General features: G+C 52.7%; 2 protein-coding genes across 6 annotated transcripts in view; both read left to right on the forward strand.

The window, feature by feature from the left end:
• The window catches only part of USP4 (ubiquitin specific peptidase 4), a 52,325-nt gene extending 43,636 nt beyond the window's left edge, over positions 1-8,689 (forward strand). For all 4 annotated transcript variants that reach the window (XM_004760659.3, XM_004760660.3, XM_045079941.1 and 1 more), the window contains 7 exons: positions 2,144-2,371; positions 3,510-3,580; positions 3,841-3,959; positions 4,316-4,465; positions 5,416-5,519; positions 7,479-7,567; positions 7,927-8,689. In XM_004760659.3, coding sequence (XP_004760716.1) covers positions 2,144-2,371; positions 3,510-3,580; positions 3,841-3,959; positions 4,316-4,465; positions 5,416-5,519; positions 7,479-7,567; positions 7,927-8,088 — 923 coding nt within the window. In that variant the 3' untranslated portion in view covers positions 8,089-8,689. The remainder of the gene's footprint in view (positions 1-2,143; positions 2,372-3,509; positions 3,581-3,840; positions 3,960-4,315; positions 4,466-5,415; positions 5,520-7,478; positions 7,568-7,926) is intronic.
• A 152-nt stretch (positions 8,690-8,841) lies between these two features.
• On the forward strand, positions 8,842-12,623 carry CUNH3orf62 (chromosome unknown C3orf62 homolog). Of its 2 annotated transcripts, XM_004760663.3 has the most exons (4): positions 8,842-9,197; positions 9,597-10,014; positions 10,916-11,007; positions 12,076-12,623. In XM_004760663.3, exons 2-4 carry the CDS (start codon positions 9,602-9,604, stop codon positions 12,339-12,341), a joined length of 771 nt encoding a protein of 256 aa, XP_004760720.1. In that variant the 5' UTR covers positions 8,842-9,197; positions 9,597-9,601; the 3' UTR covers positions 12,342-12,623. The 2 variants fall into 2 exon arrangements, with proteins under 2 accessions (XP_004760720.1, XP_004760719.1); XM_004760662.3 differs by having other exon boundaries at positions 8,842-10,014.
• Positions 12,624-17,547: the final 4,924 nt, after the last annotated feature.

Raw genomic sequence — 17,547 nt, forward strand, 5'->3', positions numbered from 1 at the left:
TGGGTTCTTGGCAGTCAGGCGGTTCAAGCACTGTGATTCCTAGCTTAAAGTAAGTGTAGGGTGGACTTCAACAAGTCACTTCATTCCTCTCAACCTTGGTTCACCCATCTGTAGAATGGGATGATAATATCTTTTTCACATTGTCGAGGTTACAATTTAATGAGATAATGTGGGGTAGAGTACCTGGCACATAGTAGATGCTCAGTTAATCATCACACCATGGAAGTATTTGCTGTTGTTACAGTTAGCCTTGCTTTGTAGACATTCTATCTCTTACTGCTATTGTTGCAAATACTGCTTTTGAATCCTTTAATGGAGTCTTGGTACATAGACTTCAAACTCTGTTCAGTGCTGAAATACTTCTGCATCTTTTTTTTTTTTTTTTTAAGATTTTATTTATTTATTTGACAGAGATCACAAGCAGGCAGAGAGGCAGGCAGAGAGAGAGGAGGAAGCAGGCTCCCTGCCGAGCAGAGAGCCTGATGCGGGACTCGATCCCAGGACCCCGAGATCATGACCTGAGCTGAAGGCAGCGGCTTAACCCACTGAGCCACCCAGGCGCCCCAATACTTCTGCATCTTTACTGCCATGGCTCCTTGTCAGGCCTGTGGTGCCTGTCTCCTGCTGATTCTCTGAGTGATCTGGGGTAGCTGCTTTCAGTGGACTCTGCTTGCTTTTCTCATCCATGGTACCTACTCCTGCGCTAGCATTAGTTTCCTAAGGTTGTCCGAGTAGCTGGCAGCCAGTGGCATAGCCAGGAAACACAGTTTTTATAGTTCCAGGACTCTGTTTGTTCACTGAGTGGGGCGGAAGCAGGCTTTGGCTGTATCCCTCTTAGCAGGAGAGCAGGTAGGGAAGGGGGCAGGCTCACCTGGGCAGTGAAAGGGGCGGTGCAGCTGTCTCAGGAGCCAAGTGAGCTGGTTGGAAAAAGAGTGTCCGTGAGGGCCAGGCTTGCTGTCGTAGGCCAGCTCGCTGTTGGGAACGGTGCCCCTGGGGGTCCATGTCACACCCTCATACGTGGCTGTGCTGTCCTGAGACCTGAGAGGAAATTGCTGCATTGCCCTGAGCCTGACTTCGTTCCTCAGGAGCGCTCTCAAACAGATTGCTCTAAAGCAGATTGGCTTTAGAAAAGAGGATTCTTATGTTAGAACGTCCTCTTTTTCTCAGAGTTTCCATGTCTTACTGCTATTTCCCGAGTATATAAACTTGATACTTTAAGTATTTTCTTCTCTTACTTTTACATCACCTTTTGGAGTTGTCCCATCTTTGTTCAAATTACTTACCCAATACCCTGCCTTTCCCCTTTTCCTCACAACAAAGAGTACCATGGCTATGTTTATGGATCATTTTACTGCCGCCACACATACCAGTTCTCTGGAAAGACCTGGGAAATGGAAGTGTATGTCTTCAGAATGTCTGTTAAAACTCCTGAGGGACACCTGGTTGCTTAGTCGGAAGAGCATGCGACTCTCGATCTCAGGATCTTGAGTTTGGTCCCCATGTTAGGTGTAGATTACCATGAAAAAAATCAATAAAACAAAATTCTTGAAACGCAGCAATCTCAAATGAATAATGAGAAAAAAAAGAAAAGATAGGGAGGGTGCTGTGTGCTGTGTCACCGGGACCCAGCCTGGCATCTACATTTGAGAGACACTCACCGACTCCTTATTGAAGGGACAGTCAGCATGTTTCTTGTAGAGGAACTGAAGGCTTTTGCTCAGTATTTGTGATCATAGTAATATTTTTAAAAGTGACTTTTAAGTTATGTTTCTTAACCCTTTGGTCCCTTTCTCTCTGTGGGTCAGATGATGAAGTTGAACACGTCATAGGATGTGGGTTGAAGCCCAGTAAAGTACCAAGTGTAGAGGGGCCCCCATTATGACAGGTGGGCCTGCTAACTCACCCTCGGGGGCCTTGGTGAGCTTCCGTGGGCCCACGCTCCCTCATCACACGTTAGCAGGGCCCCTGTGTGTGTCTCACAGCCTCGTGGTGAGGGTGAATTCAGGTGCCTTGTAGGGGCTAGATGGAGGTTCACATACACGGGACAAACTGTGGCAGGAAGCACCAGAGTTAGGTATGAAGTAAAATTGTTAACATTGAAGCGGTGGCAGACTGTATACACTGGTTTTTGTTTGTATGCCAGGGGAAGACGAAGAAGAAATGGAGCATCAGGAAGAAGGCAAAGAGCAGCTTTCAGAAACGGAAGGCAGTGGGGAGGATGAGCTGAGTGGTGACCACGGTGAGACCACCCAAAAGAAGGTCAAAGGCCAGCCCTGCCCAAAAAGGCTTTTTACCTTCAGCCTCGTGAACTCCTATGGAACAGCTGACATAAATTCCCTTGCAACTGATGGAAAACTACTTAAACTCAACTGTAAGCACTTTCTGTGACCTTTCACACTGGGCTTGGTGAGGGGGCTGAGAATCTGTCTGAAAATCTTGTTTGTACCCGGTACTTGCTGCACTGGGCTCTCGCCGTCTCCCTGGAGCTCCATGAATAGACGCTTGTGTGGGCCTTGGCTTAAATCTCCCTAAAGACTGTTCCCGAGGCCCGAGTGCCTGCCCTTGCCATCTTGCCAGGCTTGTCCCTCTGGTCCTTTCCCTCCACTGCCACCACCCTTGGGGCCTCTGTGCTAGGTTGATAACACTTCTTGTGCGTGGCAGCGGACTCCTCTTGCTCATGAGACTACGTGCCTGTTTCTTCTGTTCCGTAAGACTGCTCAGGACATGTAACCCATCTAGATGATGGTCCTGGATTTCATGGGCTGTTCATTAGCGGGAGCCTGTGACGCGGGCTGCTGAGCCCACGGAAGAGGCCGCGCAGGACGCGCGTGGTGTGGAGAGCACGAGAGGTCGGGGAAGACCCCTGCCCGGAAGCATTTCTGTGTCTCCTTCACTGGAAAAGACATTAGCTTTCCTTTAATCCCTTTCTTTTTTGTTGGATCTCTTTAAAAATGTGTGTTGTTACCAGCTTTATTAAGGCCTTCTCAGGTCTCTCTCTCCCTGTCTCGGCAGCTCCCTCCTCTCTGTGAGGCCTCCTCCTCTTGTCAGTGCATTGCGGATTCTATCTCCTTCCCCGTCTCTTGCACACTGCGGCCTGGACAGTGACTGCAGGCAGTAGGCTGGGCCCTGGGGGCAGCACCTTTTTTGTTTTCCTTCTCTCGGGGATCAATCGAACTCTTCCTCTGCCCCGTACCCCTCCTCAAAACAGTCTTTGCTTTTGGGTCAGGTTTTCTCATGAGTTAAGGCGGGAGGGTAAATCTGGTCGCTGTCACTTCATCTTGACCTCATCTTCTTCGGTATCGTATATGGTTAGTGCTTCTGGAGTTTACTGTGGCACTAAGGGAATCTTTGCCAAAGGACGTTGGGGGCTGGCTCAGGGCAGAGCATCGTCTTGCTGTGGCTGGTGAGTGGGGGGCAGGAGTTGATGGCGCAGCCTGAGTGTTTTCTTCTCACTCCTTCCCCGAGTGCTGGCCGTTAGTAATGAGTGACATTTGGGTCTTCCTCCACAGCTCGATCCACGCTGGCCATCGATTGGGACAGTGAGACCCGGAGCCTTTACTATGATGAGCAGGAGTCTGAGGTAGCGGACTGGGGACTCCTGGTCCGGAAGAGAGCTGGGTTCTGCCCTTGCTGTGCACTTGGGTCAGTCTCACCGGTTCCCCAGCGATTTAACAAACCCTGGGTCAGACTGATAATGGAAAGCACTGAAAGATTTTGTCATTATATGTTCAGAGGCTCCAGAAAATACATTATATCCTGGGCGTAGGAGCTTGGGAGGCTGTGGCTTTACCTGGGAAGAACTCATGTCCCCACTGGAAGTCAGCACTTTGTCCCCCACAGGCCTATGAGAAGCACGTGAGCATGCTGCAGCCTCAGAAGAAGAAGAAGACCGCCGTGGCCCTGAGAGACTGCATCGAGCTCTTCACCACCATGGAGACCCTTGGAGAGCATGACCCCTGGTACGCAGCCCCCCAGTCTGTGGGTGGACACCTGTGCAGCCCGGACTGAGATCTGCTGGGTCCATCTATGTACATAAAAACCCTTTTATGGGGCCAGGGAGATATGTCACTTTTTGTTACTTCTTTACGACTGACCCTCTACCGCAGTCTTTCTGTACCAGTTGTTTTCCGGACCGAGAAAGCCATCTCCCCCAACCCCCGTTTCAGAAGCTGGTTTAGAGCAGACCCTGCCTCTCCAAGCAGCCATGCGGAGGGCAGGAGAGGATGTTGTGGGATTGTGACTGCGCCTCCCTCCGTGCTTGGGGGCCCTGGTTCGCCGCCTCCCCGCTGAGTGGAGGTTTCTCTTTCCTCCGCAGGTACTGCCCCACCTGTAAGAAGCATCAGCAGGCCACTAAGAAGTTTGACCTGTGGTCCTTGCCGAAGATCCTGGTGGTCCACCTCAAGCGTTTCTCCTACAACCGATACTGGAGGGATAAGCTCGACACAGTCGTGGAATTCCCGGTCAGGTGGGTCCCCGAGCTTCGGAAAATTAAAAAGTCGGCAGGAGACCGGGGCACCGGCCGGCTGAGAGTTCTGTCACCAGAGATTCTCCTGCATTAGGATGTGTGTTGCTGGGCTGCAGGCAGTTGGACTTCGGCTGACCCCCCCCATCCTCCTACCCCTGGGGAAAAGATTGTTCGGCAGAAGCGCTTCCCAGGCTCAGGGTATCCCCTTAACCGATCTGGGCCTACCATCTGTCATGGGTCCAGGGGGCCTGGGTTCAGCCGGATGGTGCAGACACACAGGGCTGCTGCTCCAGAAACCTGGATGACTGGGGGCAGCAGCAAGGGCGCAGAGCCACCTGTCCGGTCCCTGGGGCAGAGAGTGAGACTGGCTGCCTACTCGTGTCCCCAGGTCCCAGGACGCAGAGTGATGGGCCCAGGAAAGTAAGTCCACCAAGTAAGAGTTTGTCCACAAAGTGCGGATTTTAAAATGCTTCCTGGGGGGTGGGAGTGGAGGTAGAGAGATGGATAGAGTGTAGACGTTCGTCTAAAAATGTGTTCAACTTTTCTGTATGTTCAAAATTTTTCAAAATAAAATGTTGGGGGAAAAAGTGTTCTGGGACCTGTTTTGGCATTTAGCTGAGGTTTTTATGGCTCCAGCTGTAATTTTGATCCTGCCAGCCAGGATCCGCGTAGCGGCTGTAGCCCTCTTGTCCATGCCCAGAGCCTGTCCTCACCGCGGGGTGCAGGGCCGGAGCTCCTCAGGCAGCTTCTCTGCAGCCTGCACGGGCCAGTGCTCAGCCCGAGCCAGTGCTTGGGCCCCAGCTGCCACGGCCTCTTCATCCGCTTCTGCCGTGGTTTGCCTTCGACAGCTCCCGTGTTCCAGCCTCCTGCATTAAAGGGGTTGCTGGGTTACTGCCGCTTCTCTCTCTGAGTTTAATGTATTAAAGACCATTTTTGTGTTTTGTGCTCAGAGCTCTGAACATGTCGGAGTTTGTGTGTGACCTGTCAGCGAGGCCTTATGTGTACGACCTCATTGCCGTGTCTAATCATTATGGAGCCATGGGGGTTGGCCACTGTAAGTACTGGCGTTGCTGCCTCTGACGTGTTGACGTGCCCTCCGCCAGTCTCACTGGCCCTTTCCTGTGTGCCGGGCCCTGCCCTAAGCGCCTTACACAGCGCCTCAAGCCTGTAGTGTCAAGGTGTCAGGCTTTGTTGAACTGCTGCTGGTACTGCTTCATTCTCTCTCTCTTTCTCTTCTTCTTTTTTTTTTTTTTTTTTAAGATCTTAGTTTTAAGTACTTTCTCCTCCCTACACGGGCTTGAACTCATGACCCCAAGCTCAGGGGTCTCATGCTCCACTGTCTGAGGAGCCAGGCATCCCTGGTCTTCATATTCTTTTTTTTTTTTTTTAAAGATTTTATTTATTTATTTGACAGAGAGAGATCACAAGTAGGCAGAGAGGCAGGCAGAGAGAGAGAGGAGGAAGCAGGCTCCCTGCTGAGCAGAGAGCCCGATGCGGGACTCGATCCCAGCTCCCTGAGATCATGACCTGAGCCGAAGGCAGCGGCTTAACCCACTGAACCACCCAGGCGCCCCCTGGTCTTCATATTCTTGAATCCAATAGTCCCGCCTCTGGGAATCTATGCTATGGAAAGTACTTGATATTGGGAAAAAGCTTGAAGCACAAAGATTCAGCTATTGTAGTGAAAAATTAGTAGCTGCATCAGTGACCCAGCAGTTGGCACTGCTCTCCACCTATGTGTTGGAAGAGCGCGCAGCCATTGCAAAAGAAAATGAATGATAACATGGGGAGTTGCCCAGAACATGTTAAGACTTGTGTCATTGCAGAAGCCAGTATCACAGCTATGCTAAAGCAGAAAGCAAGGAAACTTTCTCCTCTTTACCTTATCTTCCAGAATGTCTGGAATGTGTAGGTTTTTGTTTTTTAAATGATTTATTTATTTAAGAGAGGGAGAGAGCAGGTGGCCAGTGGGGAGGGGCAGAGGTAGAGGGACTATAGGGACAGGCCCTCGGCACCTTCTCCTACATTCTTCAACCCTGGGGTAGGCAGTGCAGTGAGGGATGAAGAGCTGGCCCAAAGTCAGTGCAGCCGGTGGAGACAAGCAACCAGTTCTCCATTAGAGTCCGTCATTTCGTAGAGTCTGGAAGGGACAGGAACTACTCATTGTTGCTGGGATTACTGTTGTAAACACATCTTGCTGGGGAATAGTATAAAATCAAGACAAAGTGTTTGCTGTGGGGAATGCTAGGCCCACTGTGAGGAATTGTTACCCAGCCTCAGACTTTTCACGGTTTCAGAGAAAGATACATTTAAAGCGTCTTGTCCACATCCCAGCTCTGCAAAGCCAAACGCCCAGTTGTCCCTCACCGGGATTACCCTGGAGGATACAGAGGTAGGAAGAGGCAGTAGTAACCATCTACTGGACCAAGTGAAGTTTAACTTGACCGGTTTTTTTGAGAGCCATTTTTGCTAAAATCTTAAACTGTCAGCTTCCTTTGTGGGTCCCTTGGCTCTGGATGATTACTTATAGCCATCCTGAAGATTGATATTGGATTTCTCTATTCTTTTGATTAGTTTCGCAAAATTACAGCTTAAAGCCTTGGTCCCTGACAGCTCCATTCTTACCACCACGCCGCCTTTTTTTTTTTTTTTCCCCAGGGCAAGAGAGAGAGATTATGGGAGGGGGAGAGATGATCTTATGCAGGCTACACACCCACATGGAACCCAGTGAGGGCTCAAAATCACAACCCTGAGATCATGACCTGAGCTGAAATCAAGAGTCGGATGCTTAACCGGCTGAGCCCGCCAGGGTCCCCATTTTTACCCTTTTTGAGGAAGAACAGATTTCAAAAAAAGAGGAGTTATCTTTTAGTTGTCACCTGCAAATTACTTTTAATTTCAGGGCCTTTGTTTTTTGTTTTAGCGTTTTATTGTTGTTTAGTGCAAGCCTAATAAACTAGCCAGATGAGTTCTCTGGTGATTGCTAGAGGTATTTTCTTTGTTGACTTGGCAGACACTGCATATGCGAAGAACAAACTGAACGGGAAATGGTATTATTTTGATGATAGCAACGTGTCCCTGGCCTCTGAGGATCAGATAGTGGTGAGTAGGCTCTAGTGCTGGATTCCCCCTCTTATGTGATGGATTAAAGCTGAGAAGGGTCTCCCGGGCCATCCTAATGTGACAGTGGAAGCTAGGAGTGGTAGACAAAAGAGTTGACTGCCATTCTTTCCAGAACCCTTGCTAAATGAGAAACTTCACTCTCCAGGTTTGGTCGCAGGCACTGGCCCTTCCCCACTCTCTGGGCAGGGTCACCTTCCTGGTTGCCTCTGTGCACGGTTGCACAGGGCAAGATGGCAGAGCCCCGAGAACAAAGCCCTGTTTCGAACAGTGAGCGAAAAGCTGGGAGAATGGGTGATCATTCCAACCGGTGAATGAACTTTTCCCCTCTTGTGTTTTAGACAAAAGCGGCTTATGTGCTATTTTACCAACGTCGAGATGATGAATTTTATAAGACGCCTTCAGTCGCTGGTTTTCCTGGATCCTCCGAGGGAGGGACAAGCCCAGGCAGCTCGCAGCAGGGCATGGGGGATGACGAGGCTTGCAGCATGGACACCAACTGATGCTGCCTCCGAGACCCTGCTGCCCCTCAGCACCAGTGTAATCCCCCAGGAGAACATCTTTGACACTCTGAAGACTACTAGTGTTCCGTCTAAAAACCAGATGAGGAAATCCCCTGCTTTTATGAGCAGAAGAAAAAAAAGACCCTGTTTGCTCAGAAGGGTTATGTCAAGAGGCTGAATTATTTTTCTTTTTATACAGGTGGTGAGAAATTTCTGTAAGACCTGTGGAGCTGGAAAGTGGGGGGGGTCGGGAGGGGGGTGCACAGTGGAGTAAGGCCGAGGAATTCCAAAGAATCGAGAGGAACACTGTCATTGAGTGCGGTGGCCACGAAGACCCACTGCAGGCCGCCCTGAGTTCCTGGATTTCTCATTCTGGTGCTGGTTCCTGGTCACGCCAGCAGTCTGCCCACAGTAAACCAAGCCTCCAGTTCACTTGATGTTGTCCCCTTCTCCCTTGCTGTGCACTGACATGGGTTTATAATTCCCTCAAAATTGGTCCCTGAAGCCCATTTCTGTTTCCCTTTGAGCCATCTTGGAATTTCCAGCTTTCTTCCCTGTAATGAAATGAAGATATTTGGTGTTGGGGTCTCCCACCCCTCAATCTCGTGTGGAACCTAGCAGTTCTGTTATGTCCCTCACCATCCTTGATGAATTGAGACGGTTGGAGACGGGGTGGCGCGTTTATTAGATATCACTTTAAAAAAGTTGGTACACAAAACTTCTGGGTCCAGTGGCCCATCCAGTTTCTCTCCACGTTGGCTTGAGAATGGGAACCTTTCCCTTCTCGCCGACTTTGGTAAGAAATGAAATTATGCCCCCCCTCCCCCAGCGGTTTCTGGTTGGTCTTACCCCCGCCCCCCTTCCCTAACCACCCCCCACCCCCCCACCCCCGCGCATCCGGCAGTGTCCCTCGCTGGTGGGGGTGGGGGGGCCCTCGCTTCCGCTGCGCTGAGTGGGTTTTAAGAAGAGGTGGTCAGTCCGGGCATTCTTGTCTGACCTTTAACCTTGGCGGGGGTGGGGGGAGCAGGGAACGCCATTCTCGGGCACGCGACCGGCTGGGACGTGCGCGGCGACCGTTGGCCCCGGTGGCGGTGTGGCCGCGCTGGCGGGTGAGGACACGCCTGCGGACCTTCCGCCCGAGGGCCGGCTGCGGGCTGCGGGCTGCTGGAGAGGGCGGAGAGGGGTTGCAGAGGCGGTTGGGTTGGGCTGGGCCGGGCAGGGCGGCAGGGGCGGGCGGGCCCGGAGCCGGGGAAGGCGGGGCTGGGCGTCCCTGGGGCTCCAGTCCGACCGCTGGCTCCTCTGGGAGATCCGCGGGCCACACCCGCCACCTGGGCAGGAGGGCGACCGGAGTATGGGTTCCTCTGCCGTCTGGCCGGTGGCGTGGATCAAGCTCCGGGAGATGCGCTCTTTGGGGGTGGTTTGGGACTTCGTCTGTAACGTTATTCTCGTGTTGCTCTTCCAATGTGCATTTCCAATGTGTTACATAATAAAGACGTGGTCGCTTTTAGGGGAAATGTCTGAAAAACTGCGAAGATGCAGGAAGGAGCTGACTGCGGCCATTGACCGGGCCTTTGAAGGCGTCAGTCATTCCCAGGAGTGCTCGGGCCGGCCGAGGCTGGAGCTGGACGCCGCGCCGCTCTCCTTGCCCCTCCCCGTGCACCGGCTCCTCTGCAGGAGGCACCCGCAGGCGGCCTGCTCCTCCTCCGCGGCTCCCTTCCTTCCAGTCCCCTGCGCTCCTGAGAACGAGAGCCCAGCCTTTGCGCCCAACCATGCCCCAGTGAATGCAAAGCCACAGGCTTCATGCCCGAAAAGAAAACCTCTGACCAGTAAGGAAAACGTATTGATGCATTCCTCCATTTTGGCACCGGAAAGACAGTTCTGGAGAGCCGCGGGAGACGGGGAGAACTGGAGAAAAGACAGCCTAAGGTGATTCCAACTTGACAGTGTAAAAAGTTACCGTCGGGGGGCCCTCGTTTCTGAAAATGTGCACGTTCTTGAGTTGAGTGCAGCACCGCTTCTGCCTGCCCCTAGGATTGCCAGACCCTTCCTAGAGACCACTCTGCGGGTCCCACAATGGTAGTGAACGTTAGAGATCCTGATTCTAAGTCACTTCGTTTTTCATACTGCAGAAAGGAAAATCTTCATTCCAGTGTCCCTGCTAGGGAGAGGCCAGATGGGTGGCTGGTCCCTACTTCCTGCTTTCATCCTTGCTTCTGCGGTCTTCACCCCCCTCCCTAACCTACGCCCCGCTCCCCACCTCATGAGGTCTTAGACCTCACGTTAAGATCTCCCTTAGACCTTTTTTTCCCTGATAGCTTCAAAGATTCTCTGTTTACATGAGGTCTATAACGTGGGGCTCCCTCACCACCCTGAGACCAAGAGTCACATGCTGTTCTAACTAAGCCCGCCAGGTGCCCCTCTCCCCAGTAAAGTTTAAACTGCCTGGTTTTAGGCACCTTGAGCTGGAGCAAGGATGACCCTATGGGCTGGAACTTCAGGGTCCTGCCATCTTGGCTGCCCTGGAAGCAGCAAAGGAAGAAGCCATTGGGTGGGTTCCATTCTGACATGTGAATATGGGCATCTGTAGGCAGAAAGGCACCGTCACAAAGGTGCTGTCACCAGTGCGCTGTCAGCGATGCTCGTGAGTCGCGAGGATATTATTAGTTGACATCACTGACTCAGCAGTTTCCAACCGTCTCTGTAAATCACAGCATAGTTACCAGTATGTTTTGTTTTTAAGATGAACACTGAGTTCCCCACAAGGTTTTCTTTGAAGAGGCTCTAACCCTCCACCTTTTCTTCTTTTTTTTCTACTTGGGGGTTGCAGGAAAGATATGGAGAAAGATTTGAAGGTTGACTCAAACATGCCACTCAGCAATTCTAGCCAAGAGGTCACAAAAGATCTGCTTGATATGATCGGTGAGTACAAAGGGCACACCTGTCCCCTCCTTGGGAGGACAGGTCCTTCACGCAGGCCCCTGAGTCGGCAGGTGTCTTTAAAAAACAAAACCACTCTCTCAGCTCTCATCCGTCTACGTGGTGCCTCTGTTTTGCCCGCGGCAGGCTCTCTGCACCGGGCCCTCATGCAGCTGATAGCCGGTGGAGTCGCACAGGAATCAGGTCATTTCATAAATGTCTGGTTACAGTGAATCCCTGGGCATAAGGGACAGTCGTCCCCAGGGCTTGGCGGTTGAGCTTAGTTCTGGAGACAGGACATAGGCAAAGATGGGGTGTGGGGGTGGTCCCCCAAGATTAGAAGGAAAGTTAGAAACTCACGTCTCCCCTGTAATGCCAACACCCAGAGAAAGCCAACGTTAACCGTGCTGGAGATCTTGCCAGAGGTTTTTTCCTACACATCTGTACATTTTGTGTGGGAACTATGTATTTTTTGTTTGCTCTTTTTTTCCAAATGACTCACACTGCTCAGTGGACAGACAGCCCCAGTGAAAGGCACTGCCTGAACCTCTTGGCTCTGGAAGGGCCGCCAGGTTCTAAGAGATGAAGAGAGGCCTGGTGGGAGGAGAGGCTCCCCTGAGGCCACGGAGCAAGACACCTACGGAGCCACTGGGCGAGTGGCTGGTGTCTCCTCTGGGGTAGCCGCAGAGAGGAGTCCGAGTCCTCTGCCTCCGCTCACCATCCCCCACACTCCTCGCCAGCCCTGGGCAGCAGTCTGATTTTGCTGAAGGCTCCATTTTTCTCACAGGATGTGTTGCCATGCCTGCAGGTCAGGGAGTTCCCTAAGATCCAAGACAAGCCCAGACATGTCTGAGTCGTCCTTGCTGGGGGACCAGCAGGTCGTTGGGCTCAATAAACGCAGAGCCAGAGGGGTGGGCACCAAGACCACCTTAGCATCTGGGGCTCAGTTTGGCAGCCCGCCTGCCCTGACGTCCCCGGAGAGGGCTGCCCGTTGTGGGTTTTCACTGGTGCCTGAAACGTCTCCTGAAACATCTCACTGGAATCGTAATGCTGAATGTTCTTATTTTTAAGACCATACGAGCATCCGAACTATTGAAGAGTTGGCTGGGAAACTAGAATTTGAAAACGAGCTGAACCGTGTGTGTGGCCGCTGTGGAGATTCGCCCTTCAGGGAGGAGGCCTGGGCCTTGCTTGTGGACGAGAGCCCTCAGAAGGGCCCGGAGAGCGACCCCGGCAGCCTCAAGCAGGCTTTCGACGATCACAATATCGTGGAGACTGTGCTAGACTTGGAGGAGGACTACAATTTGATGAGCTCTTTCAAGTACCAGGTTGAGTAAGGACAGCTGCCTGGAGCTTTGGTTCTTTCCAGGAGCAGGCTGCCGTTCGGGCAGTGGTCAGCGTCCCGGGGGCCTCTGCCACGTGGCTGGCTGGATCCGAGAATGCCACACCCTTTAACTTGCACTTGTGTCCCTTTTTGAGCTGAAAGCCCAATTTTTTTATTCTGTTGTTTTGAATTGTTTCTCACTGTTGATTTTTTTTCCACTTTTCTTGACAGCTAAACTGTGTTTTTGATTGGTATTTAATACAGCCAGTACCCAAGGCAGGTGCTGGTCGTGGCCTCTGCTGTGTCTCCTGGTGTTCTTTTCCATGGGCCCCTGAAGAAGTACTGGGACCACAACCAGGGTGGGCTTTGTGTACCCCCTGGGAGCAGCCCAGGCCAGCCCAGCCCACACAGACCGTGGCCCCCAGCCCTCCTCCCCTTGCACGCCGGGCTATCTGTTCTCTGCCTGGGCTCCAGACCCTCCTTATGTCCAGATCAACGTCCCCTCAGCACCCCCAACCCTAACCCTGCTCAGCTTGAGGACCACTGCTGGGGCCTCATGGTTGTGTTGGAGGGGCGGATCCCCACCTGACAGGACATGCCCACGAGGCCTCCCCACCACACACGCCGTGTCGGACACCCGAGTCCCCAACACAGGGCAGTGGGAGAAAGAGGTAAGCACAGGTCCTGCCCATCCACCTTCATGCCTGAGGCCTCACGCGTCCCACTCCAGGCCTGGAGACCGTGGAAGCCACACTGGGGCCAGAAGGGCCAGGGACAAAGAAGGAGCTAGGCCTGAAAGCCTAAAAGCCTGGCAGCAAAAGCCTAGTGGGGCTGGCTCCAGCCATACCCCTGGAAAGAAAGGACCAGGGCATCATCAGGAAGGGAGGCAAGCTTTGATGCCTCCCGGAGGCAGAGTCTCAGGGAAGCGCCTGCCTTCTGGGCTCAGATGGGCAGCATGGGGTGAGGAGGCTGGCACAGGGGCTACTGGTAAGACCCAAAGAACTGGGAAGGAAGGCCCCGTGGCCAAGGGGCCTCCTTGCCATGCCTTCTTTTAGGCTACAGACCTAAGCACAGGACAGGCTGCAAAGCCAGGGACCCAGGTCTGGTGACTCCCACTCTCCCGCAGAGACTGCACTCCCGCTTCCCAGCAGGGTGGCCACAGCATGGGATGGGCCTCCCCATGGGAAGAGCCTCGGGACAGCCACCCCCACTGCCCTGCCTGGGGCAGAGAGGGACAAGATTAACCAGAGGCTCCAACCCAGCCACCCTATACTCAGTCCCCACAGCGGGCGGGCGGCTCCCTCGGTAAGCACTCTCGCCCCGCGGGGCCCCGCCGGGTGGGGAGTTTCTTGTCCCTTAGCAGGAAGGACAGGAGCAAATGAGGAGAAAGGCCCAGAGCATCCTGGGAGGCCCTGCTCAGGTGTAGGGCGGTCTGTGCGCGGAGAGATGTCTACCTGATCCCCGAGAAAGCCAGGGCTCGTGACAGTGCGTTCCGAATTGTAAGTGCTGATGTGGACAGTCTCTCTGGGAGAAGGTGGCGCTGAATCCACCTAATCCCACCGCATCCCTTCACCACCGCTTGACGCTGGACTCCACTCAGTGACTCACTTCCTAGGAACAAAGGGAAAAATAAAAACATTTCTTTTTTCCTAAAGATTGTATTTATGTGGCAGAAAGAGAGAGCGGGAGCTTGCACAAGCAGGGGGAGCAGCAGAAGCGGGAGAAACAGGCTCCCCGCTCAGCAGGGAGCCCAGTGCAGGGCTGGGTCCCAGGTCCTGAGCCGAAGGCAGACACTTAACCAACTGCGCCACCCAGGCTCCCCAAATCCGTAAATTTCTATGGAGAAGCCTGATGGCACCCAAGCAAGTGATAAAGGGGATACCACCAGTGATGTCATGTGGATGCCACCCCTACCCCCACCACCACCCCCGGCCATAGGGAGCAAGGAGAAGGAGCCTCCACTTCCATTGGCTTCTTACCCAAAGCCCACGTTCCCGGTCTAATCACAAGCTAAACGGCCAACAAACCCAGGCTGGGATGTCCTGCAGGACGCCCGGCTGGCTCTCCAGACTGTCAAGGTCATGAAGAACAAGGAAAGACTCCAAACACGTCACAGACTAGTGAAGACTAAGGAGACACACTGATTCTCTGCGTGGTAGTCGGGATTGCATCCGGGAGCAGAACGAAGATGATGGAAAAACCAGCAAAGTCTAAACAAAGGCCAGAGTTCATGTATGTTTCTCAGCTTTGACAAAACATGCCTCAGTTACGTAAGACAAGGGGAAGCTGGGTGAAGGGTGGATACAAACCGTCACTGCAACCTTCCTGTAAATCTAGTTATTCTGAAACTTCAAGCGTATTTATTTTTTGAAAGTGCACTTGGTCTCCAGTTTGCACAGATGTGTGTGAGCACAGCATGTGCAGGAGATTGTCACGGAGGGACGAGGGGGTTTGTCTTTTTTTCCCCCTTGTCCATATTTTCTAATTGATCTGCCGTGGACATGCACAGCTTCTTAAAGCCCTCATCTCCACCAGCCAGCCACGGTTATCCCTACCCGCTGACTGCCCAGAACTGACTTTCACAGTCCCCAGAAGCTGGAGCGGAGGCCAGACCTGTAATGGGAGGACTCACAGGACCTTGATCTTAAGGATTCGGGGTCCAGGGACTGGAAGCTCCAGGTCTCTTGGAGCTGCTGCTCAGCATTCCATTCCTGCTCCCCCAGGGTCTTTGCACAGGGAGTGGGTGCTGGGAACGGGGGGAGGGTGGGGCTAGCCCTAACCACAGAAGACTGAAAAAAACAAAGGAAAGGATTAGAGGAGACTATGGTCCTTGAGAACAAGGGTCAGCATGGGGGAGGGACCAAGCTCTCCCTCATGGGACAGACAGACATATTGCTATTTTAGCTAAGCCTTTATGTAAAAATTCAGATTTACCAGAGGGGTAATTCGTCCTGGGATCCTTGAATGAGGAGATTTTCTTCACTGTAGAAACACAGCTATTCAGTTAAAGCAGGTGAGCCTTGAGCCTCTGGCTCTCCAGTCCCAGACTAACAGGGGGAGCCATATGGCCATTTCCCTGGCGACATGCACTCCTGTCTCCATATCCCTGACTCCCTGAGGTGCCCCAAGGAGACCTTCCTCCCTTTGTCATCTGCTTTACTGGGCAGATATGTGCTCACGCACGTACAGCGGGGGTGTTCGGGGGAGTGGGGCTCCAAGGACTTAGCTAGAAGGGGAACAGGAGTCTAGAACATTTATTTTAATAAAACTTCCTCAGGTTTTCAGGGGGCTGGGACCAAAGGCTTCTCGGGGAGACAATGATAGTCATATTTGAGAAACTAAAAATGTTTTACGTCATTTGGTTCTCTCCCCCGCAGCTCATCTTGGCAAACCAAACAATCACTGAATTGTTTCCGTGGAAACACCAAACTGTGATTTGGATTAGCGGACTCAAAATAGAAACAAGGCAACCTCAAGAATAAATAGGAGGTTTGGAACCTGCTAGTCACAAACTGCAAATTCAAGCCACAGCACAAGGCACGTGAGAAGTGGGGCCCATCTAGCCCTGTAAGAGGTCTCCAGGTCCCCTGGCTACATCCCACCAGTGTCCCTGCCCAAGCCACTAGAAAGCGGCTCTATATGCAGACTAGTAAGACTTTGTAAGGTGGGAGCTGGTCGGCTCCTAGAAGCTCCTAGGACCTGCTGGTGGGGGGGGGGGGGGCGGGGCAGACAAGGATGGCTGAGGAAGAAGGGGTAGGAAAATGGAGAGACGAGCCAATGGTTGCGTGAAGGTCAGTCAGCAAGGAGCAGAGAGCCGCAGCTAAGGCCTGGGAGCCGAGGAACAGGTCTTTCAAAAGGAGAATTTAGGGATGGCCATGGGCTGGAAATGCTGACCCTGGCTTCAGCTTCGTCCCTATTGCCACGTCCTCCACATTCCTGGACATGGCTATCTAGCCACATGGGGCGAAAGTCTGAAATCTTGCCAGGTGAGCTCTGGGGGCACTTCCGGTTAGTAAGCCTCTGTTTCTGTGTGGCTCCAGCCGGCTCAGCCAGGCACTGGGGCTTGCCTTCTCATCTCTGGGTCTCCAGGCTCCCCTCCCCCTGCCTCCTGCTCCCTCTCACTGGGGGACTAGGAGAGCTACCTCCTGGCCCACCTGTTCTGACTCCTTGGACCCCCACTTCTTATCCCAGGGCAAACCGCAAGGGGATCAGAGACCCGGCAGAAGGGAACAGAAACCCTGGGGGCATGTGTCCTTCCCCTGTGCACCCAGGAATGTGCTGGTAGGGCAGCGACACCATCCTCCTACTAGAGGGGTTGTGAGCTGTTAGTGGTCAAAGAAATTGAGGAAGAGATTTGCAAAAGAGGCCTAATTCAGGCCAAGCTCCCTCTTCCTGAATGGCCAGGTTGGGGCTCACTGGGTATCAGCGTGCCATCTCCACCAGCTGGCCCCAGGACGTTTAATATGGCAGCGACCGGTGAAGAAGGCATGCAGACGACAGAGGCCACTGCGCCTGATTGCAGATAATTACTGAAAAGGCTTTCATGGCAAGACTGTCTGAGGCTCTAGCAATCTGCTTTCTCCCTGGAGTATGTGGGAGAATGTTAATATTTTATGTTCCAGATAAATATTTATAGAGTAGACAAAGTTTTACTTAGGAAATCTACTTGACAATGAATCCTAGCCTTAGTGGGGAAGGACTCTCTGTGCTCGGCCAGCTGGAAAATGACTGATTTGATGAAAGGTTTTGGCCTAAGGCCTGGCATGAAAAAATTTTCAAAACTGCTCAACCCTTGTAGGAAGCAACTATCTTTTTTTGAGTACAGAAAGGCTACATTCTGGGCACTCTGGGTGGAGAAGGGTTGCTGGCATCTGGCCGGGGAGAGAAGAGGCCATACTGCGGGAGACCCCTCATCAGGAGCCCTTTGGAACTTCTCAGACAAAATGCTAAAAAGGGAGGTTGCAAGGGGATGCTGGAGAACTGACTTTGGGACAGGGCTGCAGGGAACTGTTCAAATGGTGAGCAAGAAATCTCTGCTCTCAGTATTTGTCAAGTGTCTGCTCGTGTCAGACACTCTCCCGGATGCTGGGGGTACCGCAGGGGTGAGGCAGACGCTGTTATTGCTTCCGAGGTTTATAGCCCCCCCCCCCCCCCCAGCAAGGCGGGTAAAACATAGGTGTGCACATCAATACACCATTTGAGATGGGGCTGTGCGAGAA

This window comes from Mustela putorius, unplaced genomic scaffold, assembly GCF_011764305.1.
Source record: "Mustela putorius furo isolate JIRA1106 unplaced genomic scaffold, ASM1176430v1.1 tig00000095_pilon_pilon_pilon, whole genome shotgun sequence".
In the NCBI taxonomy this organism is placed as follows: Eukaryota; Metazoa; Chordata; class Mammalia; order Carnivora; family Mustelidae; genus Mustela; species Mustela putorius.

What these genes read in the sequence shown, in the direction of transcription:
- CUNH3orf62 (XM_004760662.3), top strand. Translation starts at nt 9,440, where the DNA reads ATGGGTTCCTCTGCCGTCTGGCCGGTGGCGTGGATCAAGCTCCGGGAG. An exon ending in TGGAGAAAAGACAGCCTAAG is followed by an intron (nt 10,015 to 10,915) that starts GTGATTCCAACT and finishes TGGGGGTTGCAG; the next exon opens with GAAAGATATGGAGAAAGATT. An exon ending in AGATCTGCTTGATATGATCG is followed by an intron (nt 11,008 to 12,075) that starts GTGAGTACAAAG and finishes CTTATTTTTAAG; the next exon opens with ACCATACGAGCATCCGAACT.